The 23781-nt window shown below is 42.9% G+C and overlaps 1 protein-coding gene and 2 long non-coding RNA genes across 3 annotated transcripts; 1 reads left to right on the top strand and 2 right to left on the bottom strand.

Annotated features, from left to right (window-relative positions):
- Positions 1 to 817: 817 nt before the first annotated feature.
- On the bottom strand, positions 818 to 2391 carry LOC114452436 (uncharacterized). The gene is made up of 3 exons (XR_003672260.1): positions 2365 to 2391; positions 2139 to 2285; positions 818 to 1000 (listed from the first exon to the last, which is right to left on the bottom strand). It is a non-coding gene; the product is annotated as an uncharacterized LOC114452436 (long non-coding RNA).
- Positions 2392 to 14792: 12401 nt separating this feature from the next.
- On the top strand, positions 14793 to 18122 carry LOC114452316 (S-adenosylmethionine synthase-like). Its single transcript, XM_028431569.1, has 5 exons — positions 14793 to 14852; positions 15651 to 15869; positions 15942 to 16124; positions 16230 to 16363; positions 18020 to 18122. Exons 1-5 carry the CDS (start codon positions 14793 to 14795, stop codon positions 18120 to 18122), a joined length of 699 nt encoding a protein of 232 aa, XP_028287370.1.
- Positions 18123 to 20125: 2003 nt separating this feature from the next.
- LOC114452439 (uncharacterized) lies at positions 20126 to 21871 on the bottom strand. The gene is made up of 3 exons (XR_003672261.1): positions 21607 to 21871; positions 21387 to 21533; positions 20126 to 20248 (listed from the first exon to the last, which is right to left on the bottom strand). It is a non-coding gene; the product is annotated as an uncharacterized LOC114452439 (long non-coding RNA).
- Between the last annotated feature and the right edge of the window lie 1910 nt (positions 21872 to 23781).

Below are 23781 nucleotides of genomic sequence, written 5' to 3'. Positions count from 1 at the left end.
TCGGAAGCCGGAGCAACCGGAGAAAAGCCATGCAGGCCTGGGGAGAACGTGCACACTCCACACAGAAAGTCCAGTTAGAATCGAACCAGGAACCTTCTTGCTGTGAGGCAACAGTCCTATTTCTTTCAGATTCATACTTTTGGCACTGATCTGGTGTAGGGGTCATGTGCAGCCAAACCAAAAGCTTGACCCTGAAAAGATACGACCTGAACAAATGACTGTTTTGAATGACTTTATTTCATAGAAAAGCAGTTCTGTAAAGGATTAAATACAGGTGAATTATTCTCTTCTGTTAAATTTGGTCCCATTAAAGCTGCAACAAGTTATTTTCATAGCAACATATGCAACAGAACTGAGCTTATGTGGGAAATATGACACAAAGCTTGTTTCTGTGGATATTATATCTAGAATTACAGGATAACAAAACATGTTTGACATGCAACGACAATCAAACTAATAAAAGATACAGTATAAAATAAAACTGCGGTATAAAGATACAATATACTGTAATATAGTGTCAGTAATCTGTGTAATATGTAAAACCTTGTTCTTAGTTTTTGACTTTTTCTGGCACTGTGGCTGAACAAATTTTACCATGCCACAGCATTGACATAAGAATAAATATTTAATCCCAGTCTGAGTTTCAGCTATGTCTGTGCGAAATCAGACAACATATACAACACAAAGCTAGATCTAAGAGATGCACAAACATGCATGAATTAAGGGCACTGCAGAACCACAGTTAAAGATTGATGCACAAATTATCTTATTTTTTACACAAAACATACTAAAATATGAAATTACTTTAATGACAACTTGACAGGGAACAAAAGTAAGTGGATGAGATTAACATCTTCTGATCAAGTAATAATACGAATGTGGTCGGTTGAGAGTGAAGATGCACAAATGGCAGTCCCATCAGGATAAACTCTGCATGAATCACTGTGATGCTGTGTTGTTGTGTTTCTGTATGACGTGCAGGAACATGAGACACAGCTGTCTGTAAAATATAATATGGAAACAGGTGCCATGGTTTCAGCCAGGCCTTTTATTTTGTAGTTCATTTTCTGTTTGTATTAGTTTTAGTTTTACTAGTCACTTCCTGTTTTATTTTGAAACTTGATCTTCCCCTTGTGTTTCAGTTCTGTTTACTTCCCCTTCCTCATGTGTGCTCCCTTCCCCCTCCTGTGATTACCTGCTCCGCCCTAATGTGCTTCACCTGTGTCCAATTGTCTTCCCGCCCTCCTGTGTATAAAGCCTGTGTGTTTCCTTCCCCTTGTTGCCAGTTCGTCTTGTGAGTAATCCTAGCGACACAGCTGTCCAAGTAGCCTTTTCGCGCTTGTGATTTTCCCCAGTGAGTTTTGGATTTTCCTGTGTATCACCTGTTTTGGATCTGACTACTGTTTTTTGCCTTTGCCCTCTGTGTTACCTCTGCCTTGCGGACTGAACTCCTGTGTACCGATCACTGCTTTGGACTTTGACCACTGGTTTTTGCCTTTGCCCTTTTGGATAGCTCTGCCTCGCGGACTGAACTTCTGTGTACCGAACCTAGCCTGTAATAAACAATGAGATTTGCCTTCCGACTAGTCTGCATTTGTGTCCTCCGTCTCACAATCTCCTGACAACAGGTTTGGGTTAGATCAGCAGGCGAGTATGGTAGACTGCTTCCCCTATGACGGGTAAGATCCCTCCCTGACACTCGGGACAACTTAAGACAGGCACAGCCACAATCACTTGGCCTGTTCATTATCATGGAGGCCTCAAGAAGCAGCAGCTCCTTCAAAAGCTAAACCCAGTCCATCCTGGAGAAATGTCCAGACTGCTGCATCGCAAACACAAGGTCAGTTCTGGTCAACGCTTTGCCCCATTTGATCCAGACAGACCGGCTCTGTGCTGGATCACGCTGTTCGTGGCTGCTGGGCTGACAGCAGCTGCCTGGACAGCGTTGTTGCAGTATGGTAGGACCTCCTGTTGCTTGTGATTGCTACACAGCCACTTTACTGTGACCGTCTGTCACTATTCTACTTTGCAGGTTAACACTCCTGATGGACTCACTTCACAGTGAATATTTATGAATTCATAAAAATGATAAATAACTATTCCAGCAGTACATGAGCTGAGCTGATGCTGGGACTCACCCTGAGCTTGTCCAGCTCTTCGACCTTCTCCATCTCTTTGTCTGACAAGATGCTGTAATAGAGGACGACATGGGGCTGGTCCCACTCATCTTCCTGTCTCACTAGAGTGACCACATACCTCGTGCTGGTGGTCTGCCTGTGAAGACTCTGGTGGGGAGAGAAAGCAGAGAGTAAGATGATGCTGATTATGTCTTAAGGTTTTTAAATGTGTTCTCCTCTTCCTCACCATCCTCATGTACCCATCCCAACACAGCTGCCCAAAACTCTTCCTCTCTGTCAGGTAGTCATCAAGTCAGCTGGTGCTTCAGAGAGCATCCACAGTGCTGGATGTCTCTTGCTTGGTCAGCTGCTTCCTGTTCTGCCTTCTGTAGGTCAGCTTGGGACATGTTTCATCACCTGGTGTAGGTTTGTAATCTTCATCACCATCATCACTGTCACTGAAATGGCTGCCATCACTTTCAACTGGTGGGACCTGGGTACAAAATGCACTTGGTTGCTTTCCATAAGTTGATTCATCCATTTCTACCGCAAAAAAGGGCAAACACTGAACAACGTAAGTGTCTAACAGGAATGTGTTGATTGGTAATGAACTAAATCAGCTAAATCTCAAATTTAAAATCATATAAAGATAATTACACTCACTTTAAGCATTTAAAGATAAGTACAGGTATATACTTATATACTTCAAAACATGTGACATATATGCACAGCAGCCTGGATTTCGATCATATTGCAGCTAAAAACGGTATTACACATTAGCCATTAGCTAATAAGCCTAATGTAGCAAAAGCGCTACAATCCGAAATCGGCGAATAACTTCAATTCGACAACTTAGCTAGCTTAGTCCAATATATTAACAGTGTAAGAAACCAATAAATTGGTGTATTTGCCCTGGATTCAAAAAGGTCTACGCTCCATACTGGTTCACAATCACGTTTATTTCTCCCTGAAGATTTGGAACACCGTGAAAACTAAAAAAAAACGGTTCAGTTACTATATCAACATTTACACAGAATGGACAAAGACTTTCTCTTTACTGTGTGCGCCACATATAACCAGAGGTAGATAAAGTTTTCTTTTGATGAGCATAAAGTCCTCCGTCTCTCTGTAGTCCGTCTCTTCTCTTCTCTCCCGTCATCTTCCGCTCACCGCTTCCGGGTCACGTGGCTCACATAAACCTAACCTTATTATTAATTTGCAAATCATTTTTACAAACTTAATCCAACAATCTCATAAGGTAAGGAGCAAACATATAACTACATTTCCAAGAGTTTAAATCGAGGCAACTGGACTCAAGGATTGTTTTTTGAAGATGTTTCGCCACTCCCCCAAGTGGCTTCTTCAGTCCTGCTACTATTGTGGTTGGGAATCTGAGTTTTATGTGTTCTGTGGGTGGATCTTGCAGGAGCTCACATGACTAAGATCCCTATATTTGGTTAATTGTCAGTTAACGACCAGAAACTTGTGTCTGGGCCATGTGCAGGACTAGTTGATGGAGTGAAGTCTGCTAGAAAGGGATGAAAGGACAGAGTTGTAAACAGGTGAGAGCTGATGCCTCAGCCCTCCTCCTCTGTTTAGAGAGGGTTTTTCCAATTTCACATAGATGTGACTCCTCTTTCATATCATCTGTCCTCCCTGTCTAGGATTTGGACATTATCCTCAAAGAAATGACCACTGTCTTTGAGGTGAAGGTGAACTGCTGAGTCTTGTCCTGAGGAGGTGGCTCTCCTGGCCCAGTTTGGGTAGCCACAAGTTCTGAGCGCTGTGTTTACTTGTTTTTGCTCCTTAGTTCTACCTTCTGTATTTGTAAGTATTGTTTGTGCCCGGTGTTGTGCTCCAGTGGGTGGTGTGAGTCAAAAAGTAGATATGTCTGTGTGGGTTGGTTTCCTGTAGACCTCAATGCTGCTTCAGCCCCTGTCTGCTTCAGTGTGAACAAGGCAGTCAAGAAATGCCAGACTGTTGTATTTGACATCCTCCCGAGTGAATTGGATGTTTTTGTCCACTGCATTTATGTGTTTGGTGAAGTGCTCCACTACACTAGTTCAGATCTTCACCCATGTGTCATCCACAAATCTGAATCAGTGGGATGGAGCTGTTCCTGGGAAGGAAGCTAGAGCTCTAGCCTCCACCACTTCCATGTAAAGGTTGGCCTCAATTTGGGATACAGGTGACCCCATGGCACAGCCATGTTTTTGTCTGTAGAATTTTTCATTTGAAATATGTGGTGTTTAGGCAGATGTCCAGTAGATGAGTCATTCTACGAAACAGGTGCCATTTCCATTTTGCAATTTGTAAAATTTTCATCAAGGCTAAGAGTTTTTTTTAGAAATCCTCTTTTTAAAAGACATGTTAAACCTTCAGAAAAATGTGTTTTCCCACCTCAGGCATGTAATCCCTATTAATATTATCCTTTTAATTCAGACCTGGGGTTCATTCTTGCACCACCCTGTCACAGACAATTTGTGTACAATTTGACTTGTAATACATTAAATAGTTGTTTTAAATCAAATGCTTTCTTATGAGTAAACTGTCCTTTTTTTAGGATACTAATAAGTTTAGTCTTGTTATTTAATTATTATTTATTCATTATTTTAGTTTTAGTCTTGAAATATGATTTTGACATGACCAGAGCTTCAGTTTCTAAACAAAAAACACTATTTAGCTATATATTATCAAATGAACGTTGCATTTATTTGAACAGTCCAAGAAGTGAGAGCATTATGACACATTCATTTATAGAGCATTTCACTCTCCTTTCACATTTTTTTAAAGAAAATTACACTGTGATGGAGTGGTAACACACGTAACGGGGGGGCAACTCATGTGACGGGGTGGATTTCTTAATAATTAAATTAAACAATTAAAAACAGAGAAATGTAGGCCATTTAAAATTGAAAAATGTATTGCAAAACTTATGAATAGTGTCTGAAACTCTGATAAAAAAAAAATATGGTAATTGATAAAATAGCAAGAATAAAAATTTGATGCCATGATGGAGACATCTCTATCTGCAAATATTTTATTATTATCATTATTCTGTAGTGAGTTATTGAGAGACTGACTGACTAAATGTATGAGTGAAAGACTCAGTGAGTGAATGAGTGAGACAATAAAATGAACTGATGAATTGGTGTTGTTGATTGAGTGAGTTTGTGAAAAGCTAGTGAGTGAATGGATGAGTGAGAGAACAAAACAGAGTTAAGAAAAGTGATTATCTTACATTAAAAATACTAATAATATATGCCATTCCATCCATCCATCTTCTACCGCTTATCCGGGGCCGGGTCGCGGGGGCAGCAGTCTAAGCAGGGACACCCAAACTTCCCTCTCACCAGACACTTCCTCCAGCTCCTCTGGGGGAATCCCGAGGCGTTCCCAGGCCAGCCGAGAGACATAGTCTCTCCACCGCGTCCTGGGTCTTCCCCGGGGCCTCCTCCCAGTGGGACATGCCCGGAACACCTCCCCAGGGAGGCGTCCAGGAGGCATCCGAACCAGATGCCCGAGCCACCTCAGCTGGCTCCTCTCGATGTGGAGGAGCAGCGGCTCTACTCCGAGCTCCTCTCGGGTGACTGAGCTTCTCACCCTATCTCTAAGGGAGCGCCCAGCCACCCTTCGAAGGAAACTCATTTCGGCCGCCTGTATTCGCGATCTCATTCTTTCGGTCACTACCCAAAGCTCATGACCATAGGTGAGGGTAGGAACGTAGATTGACCGGTAAATCGAGAGCCTCGCCTTCCGGCTCAGCTCCTTCTTCACCACAACAGACCGGTACAGCGACCGCATTACTGCGGAAGCTGCACCGATCCGTCTGTCAATCTCCCGCTCCATTTTCCCCTCACTCGTGAACGAGACCCCGAGATACACAAACTCCTCCACTTGGGGCAGGAGCTCTCCTCCGACCCAGAGAGGACAGACTACCTTTTTCCGGTCGAGAACCATGGCCTCAGACTTGGAGGTGCTGATTCTCATCCCAGCCGCTTCACACTCAGCTGCAAACCGTCCCAGTGCACACTGGAGGTCCCGGCTCGATGAAGCCAACAGGACAACATCATCTGCAAAAAGCAGAGATGAAATCCTATGGTTCCCGAACCAGATCCCCTCCGGTCCCTCGCTGCGCCTAGAAATTCTGTCCATAAAAATTATGAACAGAACCGGTGACAAAGGGCAGCCCTGCCGGAGTCCAACATGCACTGGGAACAGGTCTGACTTACTGCCGGCAATACGAACCAAACTCCTGCTCCGGCCATACAGGGACCTAACGGCCCTCAACAGAGGGCCACGGACCCCATACTCCCAGAGCACCTCCCACAAGATGCCGCGAGGGACACGGTCGAACGCCTTCTCCAAGTCCACAAAACACATGTGGACTGGTTGGGCGAACTCCCATGAACCCTCCAGCACCCTGCGGAGGCCTATTCATGGCAGGCATTTTTCTATATTAGCCTACATGTTGTGGGCTCCAATTAACCAGTTTTCCAGTTTAGATTGCATGTAATACCACCCTGTCACAGTAAAAAATGTGACAGGGTGGTATATGACAGGGTGGTAAATTTCAACCTAAAATGGCTGCAGTTCACCATGTGGTCAGCTAGCTAACTTAGCATATATATACTTTTCAACTTGAAATATGATCTTCTTTTCACTAATACTGGAAAAAAAAGTGATAAAATACTGTTTTCCCTATCAATTCCACATGACGGGGTGGTGAGGTTAAGCTTGACGGACCCCGTCTAAAATACAAAAGCAACAAATAATCAACAAAAAATGAGATGGGAACTTGCCTGCTTTTGAATTTCGCTGGTCCAAAGGCTTAAGTGATGTCACCTCTTTTTTAATGTCATTTAAAGGAACAGTACATTTTTTATAGAAAGACAGGGAATGAGTGACAGGGTGGTAAGACAAACTGAGGGACGCACAAAAATCTTAACAGTTTTTATAAAATTAATGCTTTTATTAAGAATTTATATCATTTATAGTATCAGGGACATGTATTTAAATCTGAAAATGACAAATGTTTGATTTCAATTTTTGTTGTTTTTGTTGAAATGTTGGATGCAAATTCTATGTTGGCCATTGCGGACATGGCAAAAATGCCACTATAAATTAAAAAATTGTTAAAAATTATATCTTATTGTTTTGAAATAGCATTAATTCATATATTGTAAGACTTTAATTAACAAATATAAACTGTAGAACATGTAGATTGATATATTTTTATAACTTTTACATTGCATCAAATGTTGAGGACGCAAATAGCACCCATTTGTAGAATGACCCAGATCACATGTGGTCTGGTGTTAAGAGGGTTCTGTCTGCAAGTGTGTTGTCCTGGGCCAGCTGTTCTCTCACTGGTTCCCTCGCATCTGTAGTGGGGATGCATGTGAAAAGCGAAGTTACATCATAGGAGACCATGGTGTTGTCTCTGTCCATTTTGATCTGTTCAATTTTGTCTGCAAAGTCCTGGGAGTTGTGTGCATGGTGTGGTGTGTTGCCTACCAAGGGAGACAGGAGTGCTGCTAGATGTTTTGCCACATTATATGTAACTGAATTAGTGCTGCTTACGATGGGTCTAAGAGGAACCCCATCTTTGTGTATCTTAGGAAGTCCATAGATACATGGAATGGATTCTCCAGGGTAAAACTGGTAGTACAGCTTTCTGTTAATTACTTTTTCTTTTTCCAATGTTTGTAGACAGTTGACCAGTTTTTTCTTATATTAATTGGATCCCTCTTAAGTGGCTCATAGGTGTCATTGAGGAGGTCCATGAGTTTGGAGTAGTAGTCCTCTGTGTTTAATACCACTGTGCATCTGCCTTTGTCTGCTGGAAGGATAGTAATGTCTTTGTCCCTTTTTAGGCTTGTTACAGATTTTTTTTGCTCAAAAGTGGGTTTGGAAGGGGGTGGTTTTGCATTGTTGAGGGCTGCCGTTACTTTCAGTCTTAGTTGGTCAGCTTCTGTGCCCGTCAGGTTATTGTTTTTGATGGCTGACTCTGTGGCAGTGATGAGATCAACCACTGGAATCTCTTCAGGTGTTACTGCAAAACTGAGGCCTTTCGCCAGCACCTCTTTTTCTGACTGAGTTCTTTGTTGAAAGGTTTGTCACTTGTCTTGGAAGCCAGTTTCACAGCTGAAGTCATCCCCTTTTCTCCATGCCAAGTTAGTGGTTTCTGTATGAGAAAGTTGCTGAGACTTAAGTCTCTGGAATTTGCGCATCTGTCTTTCTTTAACCTTCACCTCAAAGACAGTGGTCATTCCTTTGAGGATAATAATGTTACTCAAACTTTAACGATGGGCCATCAACTAGACAACTAGTGAGGCATCAGCTCTCACCTGTTCACAACTCTGTCCCTTCATCTCTTCCTAGCAGACTTCACTCCCATTCAAACTCGAACGATGGGCCGTCATCTAGTCCTGCACATGGCCCAGACACAGTTTCTGGTTGTTAACTGACCATTAACCAACTATATAACATAAAAACAACAACACTGTGGCACTGTGTGACGTTGTCATGGAGACACAAACAAAACACTCGCATCAGCTACAATTGGTATGTATTTTTATCACAACTTAATAAATTGCATCCGAGTGGCAGAGAATTCACTTCCGTTTTTTGGCCGCCAGCTGTACTATAACCAATAGATGGCAGAAAAGTGCTTTCAACACAATTGAGGGTACGTGTAGAATATGCATCATTGTGTGTGACACATCAAAGCCATGTGTATATGACATCATACAGATATGACATCACATGCCGTGTATGATGTCATAACCAAGTTTATAACTGCCACTTCGAACAGCAGATGTGCCATATATATAAAATGTATCTAAATCAAACCCAAACACAAAACATAGCACACTGCACTGCAAATGCACTGAAAAGAAAAAGAAACATCGAGCAGGAAAAATCTACCAGGACCATCATCTGTGACATGGATACCAAGAGGAACATCAATGACGCGGCCAAAGCAGCCTATTTGAAGGAACGCCAGACACTGGTTGATTATGTGTCAAGCAAACTGGCTTCCACACAAGCAGAGCAGGGTGTCCCACAAAAAGTAGACTCTACCAGGACCATTATCTATGACATGGACACCAAGAGGAACATCAATGACGCGGCCAAAGCAGCCTATTTGAAGGAACGCCAGACACTGGTTGATTATGTGTCAAACAAACTGGCTTCCACACAAGCAGAGCAGGGTGTCCCCCAAAAAGTAGACTCTACCAGGACCATTATCTATGACATGGACACCAAGAGGAACATCAATGACGCGGCCAAAGCAGCCTGTTTGAAGGAACGCCAGAAACTGATTGATTATGTGTCAAACAAACTGGCTTCCACACAAGCAAAGCAGGGTGTCCCCCAAAAAGTAGACTCTACCAGGACCATTATCTGTGACATGGACACCAAGAGGAACATCAATGATGCAGCCAAAGCAGCCTGTTTGAAGGAACGCCAGAAACTGATTGATTATGTGTCAAGCAAACTGGCTTCCACACAAGCAGAGCAGGGTGTCCCCCAAAAAGTAGACTCTACCAGGACCATTATCTATGACATGGACACCAAGAGAAACATCAATGACGCGGCCAAAGCAGCCTATTTGAAGGAACGCCAGACACTGGTTGATTATGTGTCAAACAAACTGGCTTCCACACAAGCAAAGCAGGGTGTCCCACAAAAGGTAGAATCTACCAGGACCATTATCTGTGACATGGACACCAAGAGGAACATCAATGATGCAGCCAAAGCAGCCTGTTTGAAGGAACGCCAGAAACTGATTGATTATGTGTCAAACAAACTGGCTTCCACACAAGCAGAGCAGGGTGTCCCACAAAAAGTAGACTCTACCAGGACCATTATCTGTGACATGGACACCAAGAGGAACATCAATGATGCAGCCAAAGCAGCCTGTTTGAAGGAACGCCAGAAACTGATTGATTATGTGTCAAACAAACTGGCTTCCACACAAGCAGAGCAGGGTGTCTCCCACTAGGAAGAATCTTACTCGGCCATTGTCTCTGAGATAGACACCAACAGTAAGATCCTTGACGAGACTGCAGCTGCTGGTACACAACCACACCAGACTCTTAATGAGCATGTGTCAAACAAACTGGCTACCCTACTAGCAGAACAGGGTTTAAGGTGGACTCCACTCTGAATGCGTGGTGAATGAGTGTAATAGGCAGTGCTAGTTTAAGGTGGACTCCATCACCACTCTAAATGCGTGGTGAATGAGTGTAATAGGTAGTGCTAGTTTAAGGTGGACTCAATCACCACTCTGAATGCGTGGTGAATGAGTGTAACAGGTAGTACTACTTAAAGTGGACTCCATCACCACTCGGAATGAGTAGTGATGAAGTAAAAAAAAGTAAAAATACATTTATAAATAAATAAATATACATTTAAAACATTCTTTATTTCTTTTATTTTTAACTTCAAGTATGATTAGAGACACTAGAGACAAATTTAATACTAGCAGGTATAGCTACAGTAAACATAACAAACAAAAAAGGTTTACAAAAAGTTATGTAGCTCCATGGACGAATGGCTGCTGCTCTCTCAACACAAGTATGTGACAAAATTGATTTGATCTGTTTAATGATATGTAAAAGTTGTAGTAATAGTCCATAATAATAGTCCAGTAATAGTCCAGATGAGATTTTGGTACCACTCAAGGTGGCAAAGGTTGCTTGTACTTTTTGAAAAGATACAAGTCTGTAGTCAACATTTTGGTATGATAACCCTTCTGAAGTCACAGCTAAATTATTGTTATCAGCTGTTAAAGTTACCTTCCCTCGTTAAATAAATTCATTCCTATTAAGTTTGGTACATTTTAAAGGGGACACTGGGCTTTCATTCAAGCTCAAGTTCACCCCTACATCAAACAGAAAGGACACTCCTTTGAGGACAATGTTCACATCCTAGACAGAGAGGAAAGGTGGTTTGAAAGAGGAGACAAGGAAGCCATCTATGTTAAGCTGGAAAACCCTTCCCTTAACAGAGGTGGTGGCCTCAGACATCATCTTTCTACCACATGCAATGCAGCTTCCATCCATTCCCAGGAAGTTTCACTCCAAATCACATACTAACAGCAAGAACAAAGGGTTGTCAACCTCTCCCCCTCCAGCAGTCTCATAGTCGTTAGCCAGTCGTTAGACACACCTGTCACAGTCAGCCAGACCAACACAGGTAAGTATGGAAACATTTAGTGCTATTGTTTGTAAGTTTTACCCAGACCCACCCACTGAGGTCTGCAACCACATATAAACCATGTTTCCCCACCAAACAGAACTGATGAAGCTGCTTGGATGAGCAGCGAAACGTTTTCAAGAAAACTAAAAGTCCAGATGCCTTGCTTCAATCTTCTCTACATATTATAACCTGGATGACTGAGAATCTTCATCAACAACTGTCAACTATCACAATTTAAACCTGTGCTTGTGCCCCTGCCTTTCGAGGTTGGCTTGTTGCTAGGGCTTATTTTCTAGGTTTGGCCTAGCCCAGCACAGAATAAACTACTCCTGGGCTGAATTCAGTTATATTGTACATACATATATTGAACTACATTTAAAATGCTTAAAATATAACATTTATATTGTTAAGTTGGTAAATGAGTCTATTGTAACAGGATAAGTTCACCCTGCTTTAGTGCAGAGGTGGTGTTGCAAGAATCTTGCCAGTGCAATTACTGTACTTCATACAGATTAAACAATACAACAACCTACTGAATCTGGTCTGCTTACTGTTTGGTCTGCTTTGTGAGAATAACTGTCCACCTGATATAGGGCTGAAAATCACCCCATCAGAATGAGATAATATGGGTAAATTTCACATTTCCTGAATCCTTAGAGTCATGCCTGTATTGCAGAGTATTGCATCTCTCATGCTTCCTGATGCCACAGGATTAAAAGAGGATGGCAGGAAAATGTGTGTAATAAAAGGTTTGAGGAGCTCCAGTGTCCACTGTACTTGTCAAAAGTATTCACAATTGGATTCAGAGCTTGTCAGCAAAATAAGGAGAAAGTGCGAACCATGCACCTCCAAGAGAAACACGGCATCCACTTGCTCCAGCAGTGAAGACCACCCCAGAATGGTATACATAGACCGCTACAGTGTGGCCGGGCGGCCTGCTCGTGCCTAGAGGTAACACTGCTACAGAGCAAGCTCTGGCAGGTTTTGTAAAATAAGTTGCATTTATCATTTTTCCTTATGGTCAAACTACACCATTTGGGAGCTGAAGTGCTTTTAACATGAGTCTGGATAGTTATTTTATCAAGAGCATGCCTAGGTCTAGAAGAAATCCGTCGAGAAAGGTCATGATCAACGACGTGAGCGAAGAAGAGCTGAGTGCTAACGCTACACCGGAAGATAGCGAAGAGTGGCTAAATGCTAATGCTGCACCTGATAAGAGTGAAGATGGGCTCGGTATTAATGTTGAACCTCAAGGGAGTGAAGATAGGCCACAGGCTACTGCTATATCCGAAGTTTCTGCAGCAGCTTATAGCGCTATGGAACCCTGCATTGTGCAAGCATTGGGAAAAGTGACCGAGAGCCTCACAAAAGTTTTTGATGTTAAGATAGCCGCAGTCCTCGAGGCTATCAATCAACAAATGGCTAACATGATAGCTGTGGAGGCTAGACTTGAAGAAGTGGAAAAATGGATTGCTGACATTGAGGCTGTTGCCACTAATTCTGAGACAAAGATTGGCAACATGGAGACGCACATAAAGCGTATGCAAGAGCGCATCAATGACTTGGACAACCGGAGCCATAGGTACAATGTGTGTATTATTGGCATTCCAGAGGGAATTTTTTGTTTTGTTCCAGAGGGCACTGAGGGATCCGGTGAAATTCTTCGAAAGATGGATCCCCGAACACCTGCAGATGGAGACCATGGTCGGCCGCTTAAAGCTTGACAGGGCGCACCAAGCACTAGCGCCAGGACCAGATCTCAATCAACGTCCAAGAGCTCTCATCATAAAGTTCCATAACTTCGTAGACAAATGTCATGTCATGGAGGCTGCTCGGCTCCTTCTCTCTGAGCCCACCCTGAAGCCACGCCTCCTAATCACAGGGATGCGCAGTATGTGTTCACAGAAGTTCCCACGAAATTTTAAGTTTGTCCTTTTTCCATCTCCTCTCTGCCTGCCTACATGCGCGTCTGAGCGCACGAGTGGACTCGTTGAGCCAGGGCTGTTTCTGCGGCCTTACAGGCTTGAGAGTCAAATCTCAGAGCAAAGTGAATCAAACATCATTACACGATCATCCACACCGTGGCTGCTAAGATCAAGGGAATATAAAAAGGAGTTTTTAAAAGCAGCGGTAAACAACTGGGGAGTTGAGGGGTTAAAAACACGGAGACGGCGAACGGGAGCGGTGTTCATGATGGCGGGTGCAGGCACAGAGAGGGAGAATAACACAGGTAGATGGTCAGATAAGAGAGAGTGTCCGATTTCAGTTATCTGTACATCCAGCCCATATGACAATACAAGATCCAGAGTGTGGCCTTTCTCATGTCGGCTCCAAAACGGACTGCATGAGATTAAAAGAGTCAATGGCACTCAGAAAGTCTCTGACCAGAGGTCTGCTCTCACAGCAGACATGCACATTAAATCACCAACGATCAGAAAGTGATCATATTTAAGAGTGACACCCGACACAAAGTCCGCAAAGTCCCGAACAAAGTCTTTGTTGATTTTTGGTGGGCGATAGACCACCGCACAGAGAACAGTCACGGGGAGCTTTACCTCGAAGAGTTGCAGCTCAAAGCTGGAGTAGCTGACAGCCGGAGATTGTTGGCAGTGGAATGAGGATTTAAATATCGAAGCCAGTCCTCCTCCTTTGCCAGTGGTACGTGGGGAATTAAAATAATTACATCCGGTGGGGAGCAGCTCCGAGAAAGGTACCAGTTCTCCTTCATGTAGCCAAGTTTCCGTCAGGAACATAAAATCCAGTTTACGCGAGCTAAAGAAGTCGTTCAGGAGAAAAGTTTTGTTGGTAACGGTCCTCACATTCAGCAGCGCCATATTTAAATTAAGAGTGCCAGTCGAGGGCGAAGCAAGCTTCAGTGAGCGGAGATTCTGATGATCCACACCACGTCTTCCTGTTCGTGGCCGCCGGCTGGCAGGAGGCAGCAGCAGCTGAGCGGGGTCCACCAAACAGCCGACGCCATCGTAGCTGTTGGCCTCCGGGAACACCGGTCGGATCAATCGGGCCCTGATCGCCAGCGAGTGTAGAGCAGGATCATCCAGCAAAGGCACGCGAGCAGATCTCAGGAGAGCCTCGATCCTCACCCGGACGCCACCGCGTTTCCCCCGTCTCCTTCGGCGTTTCTTGCGGGTGAGATACACAGGAGGGCGCCTCAGGAAGGCCGGTATTTCCTCAAGGAACGGAGGAGAGCTAGTCACCGGGTCAGATTTAAGCTGATTGCAGAAGCATCCGATCTCAAGCAGAGTTTGCCGATCGTATGTGAGAAGCGAGAACACCTCTTGTTGTTTACAGAGCAATCTGCTCCCTACAGATATCAGCTACCTCACATCACCAGACACCTACCTGCTCTACTTTAGTCTGAACACCAATCATACGCAAGACCTGTTCAAGGACAGTAAAACTCTGTTTATTGACAATATATAAATGTTTATTGTTTACTGATTGACGATGGCCGAGCTGAGACGAAACGGGACTGTCCCTTGGCTCCGGCCGGACTCCAAGACACAGGTGGGTCAATACATTGAAAATATAAAAACCTGTGTTTCTTGTCTGTGTTTGAATGCTGTATGTGAGACAGTGTATACAGACAGCTGTATGTGAGACCGTGTCAGCGCCCCTTCAGAATGTGCTTACCAGGAAAGCACACTGGTATGCAACATCTGAGCTGGGAGACTCCTTTTCAGTAACATGTTCAGCCTGTGTAGTTCTGGTACTATAAGCACACGTGACACACCAATAGCTTTTTTGGCTTTTGCAAATATTTCCTTAGTTTAAAAGAGTAAAGAAATATGACACATTTTTACTATAGTACTTTTCTTATGAAAGACTGACTGTAATTTGCACAGAGTATCCGTTTAACCACATTACAAATCACTGTTACACCAGTGAGTGACCCTGTAAACATTTGATCTGCACTTAAAAGTGAGGATGTATGTGCAGCACACATACAGTATAACAAGTAACACTTTGTCTCAACACTTGTGAAAGCATCATGACAAAAGGGAAAGAAATTTAGAAGATATACAAGTTGTATCATTTTCTCATCCAACATGACAATAACCACAAGAATATATCTATTCTAATGAAAAACTACCTCTAGGAGAGTAAAGTAAATGTAAATGTTACTGACTGACACAAAGCTCTTAAGACTTAAATCTGACTGAAAACCTGTGAAATGAACTAAAGACCAGGGTCCATGCCAGGAGACCATCACATTTAAAGGAGCATGAAAGTTTCACCAAAGAAGAATGAGCTAGGATCTCTCAGGACAAGTGACTTAAACTGTAAATGTTGCCTTTCATCCAGGTGACAGTTCACTACGCCCAGGAAAACGGTGCTGTGATCCCAAAGAGAGTGCACACTGTGGTGATCTCTGTGCAGCATGATGAGTATGTGAGTCTGGAGGAGCAGAAAAGGATACTTAAGGAGAAGGTCATCAAGGCTGTGGTGCCTTCGAGGTACCTGGATGAGAACACCGTCTACCACCTGCAGCCCAGTGGGCGGTTTGTGATTGGTGGACCGCAGGTAAAGGACCAGAATTGAGCTAAGCTAGTGTATGATCTGATGGTTTGTCTTATCTTTATTTTGTTCTGACAGGGTGACGCAGGAGTAACAGGTAGGAAGATCATCGTTGACACGTATGGAGGCTGGGGGGCCCACGGTGGAGGAGCTTTCTCTGGAAAAGACTACACCAAGGTGGACCGTTCAGCTGCCTACGCTGCCCGCTGGGTGGCAAAGTCTCTGGTGAAGGCCAAACTGTGCAGGAGGGTGCTGGTGCAGGTGACCTAACGGTCTAGTTTGTTTTCGTAACGTATTCTTTGGTGTTTTAACGTATAATTGAGCCTGAACTTCGTCTTTAGGAACATCTTGTGTGTGTTTTTATAGGTGGCATACGCGATTGGAGTGTCCCACCCTCTGTCCATCTCTCTGTTCACTTATGGCTCCTCTCACTTGACTGAAAAGGAGCTGCTGCAGATCATCAACAAAAACTTTGATCTTAGACCCGGAGTCATTGTCAGGTCAGGATTACTATTATTAACCCTTTAAACCCTGGCCATATTAAAAGAAAAAAATCACCTAAAAAGACATTCCCGAAGAAAATGAGGAAATGCACCACAATAATAATGTGCATATGCATGTTCTTGGTGTCTAGGGACATCTAGGGACCTCAGAGAATGCATTTCCAGTGTTTAAAATATTGTGTCTATTAGTTTGCCTGAGTAAATTAGAAAAAACTACAGGAGAAATGTAACAATTTTATCCTCGCCTGAGTTTTTTTCCTATTTGAAAGAGGAAAACATTATGCTAACAATGATTCTATGTACACAGATGCCATTGATCACATTCAGCTATTCCTTGGCTACAAATATACCAAATTTGATAGAATTTGAACAAAGAGCAAAGCCTTCACAAAGGTTTTAGTAAGGATATCACCAGGCGGACACTCAGTTTGGCACAATTTGGCACCACATTGCCAAATAGGTTACTATAGCTATAGCTAGCTTACTCATTTCCAGTGGAAACTGGCTGGAAAATACAATTTATATCCATTTCACTAGTCTATTGCCATCTACTGGAGCTTTTGGGTATGAATTTACCTTGCACTTCATCAACTTCTACCATTATGCACAGTGTAAAATCAATAGAAAAAAACATCAAAATGTATGATTTTGTCTCCAAATAGAGTAGTTTTTATTATAATAACTAATAACTAATGTACATTAATGAAAGTCCAACCAAATATTAGGTAAAGAAAATAAAAATAACAACAAGGAGAGGTGATGCCTCAGTGTTGAGCCCAGATGGGCCTGGAACCTCACTTTCCTCTTCTCTTCCCTCTTGGCTGTGAAAATAATAACAATTATTATTATCTGTAATTGCATACATATTGAAATACACATATTATGTAAATAATATGTAAAGACAGTATTGAATAGGATTGAATCATCCTTCTTCACCTCTGTTCAGCTGTTCCCTTAGGGGTTGCCACAGTCAATCATCACCACTATCCTCTGCATCCTCCTCTCTCACCCCAACTACCACCCTGCTGTCTACTATATTGTGTACACGTATATATATAATAAATCATTTTATCGATCAACACGGATATTAGCAACAAACAGTTTACACTTCAAAATAAATGTACAAAACTTACTCAACTTACTCAAACTGGGTCTATCTTTTCCAACGTTCAACGTTGCTGGCAACGGGGTCGAACGAATCCGGAAATTCCTGCCGTTGAAATTCTGCTCCATGCCCCTCTCGTCACGGTATCATGAAGAGATACGCTAGCTAACAACCTAAAAAAACCCTCTGACACTTACTGAAACTCACTGAAATTCACCGAAAGTCACTGAAGCACACTAAAGCAACTACAACCTCCACAAACACATACGCGTAGTTAGCTAGCGTTAGTGTTGTTGCGTCTAGTCTTTACACAGGGATTTTACGTCAGCTGGGTATTGTAGTCCATTAGATTTTTTTGCACCATTCGATTCAGTAGCTTGTCCTCTTTCATTGGACTACAAACATGGCCGCAACCGTGGCAGAATTTGATCAGAATTTGAAGTAATAGTGCCTGTACGTTTTCGGCCCTTCGGCGGGCCCATCGGGTAAATGTTTAAATATATAAAGGTTACACTGTCCTGAAACTTCAATGCCTCATTGTGCTGCAGAGACCTAGACCTTAAGAGACCAATCTACCAGAAGGCAGCCTGCTACGGACACTTTGGCAGGAAGGAGTTTCCCTGGGAGGTCCCAAAGAACCTCAATTTCTAGTATGCATGTGCATTTGTGTGTGTGTGAGATGAGTGGTTTATACATAGCAGTCCTCATGTCCCTGTAATCCAGTAAGAGAAAGGCAGCTGCCAGTGAGAAGGGGATGTCACAGACGGAGGAGTCGGATCAGGGTGTGACCAAGGCGGGTTTGGGTTTGAAATACCTGAAACATGAGTGAGCTACCAGATACAGTCACCTGCAGGCAATAAGTTTCATACTTGAAGCAGTTTTTGTTATGAAAACCTACATATTTGTTTGGATTCTGATTGATTTTGCTGAACGAGCTTAAGTTTTAAACCTACATTTCCTATAGTTTTGTTTTTTCAAATCAAATCAGCCATTTTTTTTTATCAAAGTCCATGTTCAAGACAAAAGCAACTGCAGACCTGCGATCTTCCTTGAATGCGGAATCAAGACAAAAAACATCCCAAAGAAACTTGATGTGTTACTTTGTATCATTTATGCTACACATTTTTATAGCTGGCTGCAGACCATCTGAAGGTTTTAGCTGGATAACCTAAAGCCTGTCAAGGTATTAAAGGCATTTTTCATTTACATTGTTCTTATGTCTTTGTGTTTACTTTTTCCAGCCACTTTCATTATAAAGTGTTATAATTACACTAATTGTGTAATTTGACTCAAAGGCAAAATAAATCTGTTTGGGCACAAAAGTGTAGCCACATTTTAAATGTGTAGTGTAAACATGACCTGCAGTGTCAATCTACTGCTATACCAAGCAGGAGAAGTACATGGCACAGAGTGATGCTGTAAAACCAGAGTAGCCTAAAGAGCTTTAAAGGCTGCTTCTTCCTCATAATCATCCCAGCCACATGCAAAATTGATCATCATTTAAGTCTCCACCTCCAAGACGGAAGTGTTATAAATTGCAGTTCACCCTGCAGCCTCTAGGGGCTGGCTCCATCTATCCATTATCTGAACCTGCTTTGTCCTGCAGTGCAGGGTCACGGAGGGGCTGGAGCCTATCCCACCTAACTATGGGTGAGAGGCAGGGTACACCCTGGACAGGTCACCAGTCCATCACAGGGCAAAATAGAGACCAACAATTATTCACACTCACACTGACAGGCAATTTAGAGTGACCAGTTAACCTCACAAGCACGTCTCGGAAGCTGGAGCAACCGGAGAAAAGCCATGCAGGCCTGGGGAGAACGTGCACACTCCACACAGAAAGTCCAGTTAGAATCGAACCAGGAACCTTCTTGCTGTGAGGCAACAGTCCTATTTCTTTCAGATTCATACTTTTGGCACTGATCTGGTGTAGGGGTCATGTGCAGCCAAACCAAAAGCTTGACCCTGAAAAGATACGACCTGAACAAATGACTGTTTTGAATGACTTTATTTCATAGAAAAGCAGTTCTGTAAAGGATTAAATACAGGTGAATTATTCTCTTCTGTTAAATTTGGTCCCATTAAAGCTACAACAAGTTATTTTCATAGCAACATATGCAACAGAACTGAGCTTATGTGGGAAATATGACACAAAGCTTGTTTCTGTGGATATTATATCTAGAATTACAGGATAACAAAACATGTTTGACATGCAACGACAATCAAACTAATAAAAGATACAGTATAAAATAAAACTGCGGTATAAAGATACAATATACTGTAATATAGTGTCAGTAATCTGTGTAATATGTAAAACCTTGTTCTTAGTTTTTGACTTTTTCTGGCACTGTGGCTGAACAAATTTTACCATGCCACAGCATTGACATAAGAATAAATATTTAATCCCAGTCTGAGTTTCAGCTATGTCTGTGCGAAATCAGACAACATATACAACACAAAGCTAGATCTAAGAGATGCACAAACATGCATGAATTAAGGGCACTGCAGAACCACAGTTAAAGATTGATGCACAAATTATCTTATTTTTTACACAAAACATACTAAAATATGAAATTACTTTAATGACAACTTGACAGGGAACAAAAGTAAGTGGATGAGATTAACATCTTCTGATCAAGTAATAATACGAATGTGGTCGGTTGAGCGAGGTGAAGATGCACAAATGGCAGTCCCATCAGGATAAACTCTGCATGAATCACTGTGATGCTGTGTTGTTGTGTTTCTGTATGACGTGCAGGAACATGAGACACAGCTGTCTGTAAAATATAATATGGAAACAGGTGCCATGGTTTCAGCCAGGCCTTTTATTTTGTAGTTCATTTTCTGTTTGTATTAGTTTTAGTTTTACTAGTCACTTCCTGTTTTATTTTGAAACTTGATCTTCCCCTTGTGTTTCAGTTCTGTTTACTTCCCCTTCCTCATGTGTGCTCCCTTCCCCCTCCTGTGATTACCTGCTCCGCCCTAATGTGCTTCACCTGTGTCCAATTGTCTTCCCGCCCTCCTGTGTATAAAGCCTGTGTGTTTCCTTCCCCTTGTTGCCAGTTCGTCTTGTGAGTAATCCTAGCGACACAGCTGTCCAAGTAGCCTTTTCGCGCTTGTGATTTTCCCCAGTGAGTTTTGGATTTTCCTGTGTATCACCTGTTTTGGATCTGACTACTGTTTTTTGCCTTTGCCCTCTGTGTTACCTCTGCCTCGCGGACTGAACTCCTGTGTACCGATCACTGCTTTGGACTTTGACCACTGGTTTTTGCCTTTGCCCTTTTGGATAGCTCTGCCTCGCGGACTGAACTTCTGTGTACCGAACCTAGCCTGTAATAAACAATGAGATTTGCCTTCCGACTAGTCTGCATTTGTGTCCTCCGTCTCACAATCTCCTGACAACAGGTTTGGGTTAGATCAGCAGGCGAGTATGGTAGACTGCTTCCCCTATGACGGGTAAGATCCCTCCCTGACACTCGGGACAACTTAAGACAGGCACAGCCACAATCACTTGGCCTGTTCATTATCATGGAGGCCTCAAGAAGCAGCAGCTCCTTCAAAAGCTAAACCCAGTCCATCCTGGAGAAATGTCCAGACTGCTGCATCGCAAACACAAGGTCAGTTCTGGTCAACGCTTTGCCCCATTTGATCCAGACAGACCGGCTCTGTGCTGGATCACGCTGTTCGTGGCTGCTGGGCTGACAGCAGCTGCCTGGACAGCGTTGTTGCAGTATGGTAGGACCTCCTGTTGCTTGTGATTGCTACACAGCCACTTTACTGTGACCGTCTGTCACTATTCTACTTTGCAGGTTAACACTCCTGATGGACTCACTTCACAGTGAATATTTATGAATTCATAAAAATGATAAATAACTATTCCAGCAGTACATGAGCTGAGCTGATGCTGGGACTCACCCTGAGCTTGTCCAGCTCTTCGACCTTCTCCATCTCTTTGTCTGACAAGATGCTGTAATAGAGGACGACATGGGGCTGGTCCCACTCATCTTCCTGTCTCACTAGAGTGACCACATACCTCGTGCTGGTGGTCTGCCTGTGAAGACTCTGGTGGGGAGAGAAAGCAGAGAGTAAGATGATGCTGATTATGTCTTTTTAAATGTGTTCTCCTCTTCCTCACCATCCTCATGTACCCATCCCAACACAGCTGCTCATAACTCTTCCTCTCTGTCAGGTAGTCATCAAGTCAGCTGGTGCTTCAGAGAGCATCCACAGTGCTGGATGTCTCTTGCTTGGTCAGCTGCTTCCTGTTCTGCCTTCTGTAGGTCAGCTTGGGACATGTTTCATCACCTGGTGTAGGTTTGTAATCTTCATCACCATCATCACTGTCACTGAAATGGCTGCCATCACTTTCAACTGGTGGGACCTGGGTACAAAATGCACTTGGTTGCTTTCCATAAGTTGATTCATCCATTTCTACCGCAAAAAAGGGCAAACACTGAACAACGTAAGTGTCTAACAGGAATGTGTTGATTGGTAATGAACTAAATCAGCTAAATCTCAAATTTAAAATCATATAAAGATAATTACACTCACTTTAAGCATTTAAAGATAAGTACAGGTATATACTTATATACTTCAAAACATGTGACATATATGCACAGCAGCCTGGATTTCGATCATATTGCAGCTAAAAACGGTATTACACATTAGCCATTAGCTAATAAGCCTAATGTAGCAAAAGCGCTACAATCCGAAATCGGCGAATAACTTCAATTCGACAACTTAGCTAGCTTAGTCCAATATATTAACAGTGTAAGAAACCAATAAATTGGTGTATTTGCCCTGGATTCAAAAAGGTCTACGCTCCATACTGGTTCACAATCACGTTTATTTCTCCCTGAAGATTTGGAACACCGTGAAAACTAAAAAAAAACGGTTCAGTTACTATATCAACATTAACACAGAATGGACAAAGACTTTCTCTTTACTGTGTGCGCCACATATAACCAGAGGTAGATAAAGTTTTCTTTTGATGAGCATAAAGTCCTCCGTCTCTCTGTAGTCCGTCTCTTCTCTTCTCTCCCGTCATCTTCCGCTCACCGCTTCCGGGTCACGTGGCTCACATAAACCTAACCTTATTATTAATTTGCAAGTCATTTTTACAAACTTAATCCAACAATCTCATAAGGTAAAGAGCAAACATATAACTACATTTCCAAGAGTTTAAATCGAGGCAACTGGACTCAAGGATTGTTTTTTGAAGATGTTTCGCCACTCCCCCAAGTGGCTTCTTCAGTCCTGCTACTATTGTGGTTGGGAATCTGAGTTTTATGTGTTCTGTGGGTGGATCTTGCAGGAGCTCACATGACTAAGATCCCTATAGTTGGTTAATTGTCAGTTAACGACCAGAAACTTGTGTCTGGGCCATGTGCAGGACTAGTTGATGGAGTGAAGTCTGCTAGAAAGGGATGAAAGGACAGAGTTGTAAACAGGTGAGAGCTGATGCCTCAGCCCTCCTCCTCTGTTTAGAGAGGGTTTTTCCAATTTCACATAGATGTGACTCCTCTTTCATATCATCTGTCCTCCCTGTCTAGGATTTGGACATTATCCTCAAAGAAATGACCACTGTCTTTGAGGTGAAGGTGAACTGCTGAGTCTTGTCCTGAGGAGGTGGCTCTCCTGGCCCAGTTTGGGTAGCCACAAGTTCTGAGCGCTGTGTTTACTTGTTTTTGCTCCTTAGTTCTACCTTCTGTATTTGTAGGTATTGTTTGTGCCCGGTGTTGTAGGGTCCTGATGACCCCCAGCTTATGCTCCAGTGGGTGGTGTGAGTCAAAAATTAGATATTGGTCTGTGTGGGTTGGTTTCCTGTAGACCTCAATGCTGCTTCAGCCCCTGTCTGCTTCAGTGTGAACAAGGCAGTCAAGAAATGCCAGACTGTTGTATTTGACATCCTCCCGAGTGAATTGGATGTTTTTGTCCACTGCATTTATGTGTTTGGTGAAGTGCTCCACTACACTAGTTCAGATCTTCACCCATGTGTCATCCACAAATCTGAATCAGTGGGATGGAGCTGTTCCTGGGAAGGAAGCTAGAGCTCTAGCCTCCACCACTTCCATGTAAAGGTTGGCCACAATTTGGGATACAGGTGACCCCATGGCACAGCCATGTTTTTGTCTGTAGAATTTTTCATTTGAAATATGTGGTGTTTAGGCAGATGTCCAGTAGATGAGTCATTCTACGAAACAGGTGCCATTTCCATTTTGCAATTTGTAAAATTTTCATCAAGGCTAAGAGTTTTTTTTAGAAATCCTCTTTATAAAAGACATGTTAAACCTTCAGAAAAATGTGTTTT

The sequence above is a fragment of the Parambassis ranga genome, chromosome 19 (assembly GCF_900634625.1).
Source record: "Parambassis ranga chromosome 19, fParRan2.1, whole genome shotgun sequence".
NCBI classification, from domain to species: Eukaryota; Metazoa; Chordata; class Actinopteri; family Ambassidae; genus Parambassis; species Parambassis ranga.
The sequence above is the reverse complement of the archived record's forward strand: the minus strand, read 5'-3'. Positions and strand labels throughout refer to the sequence as shown.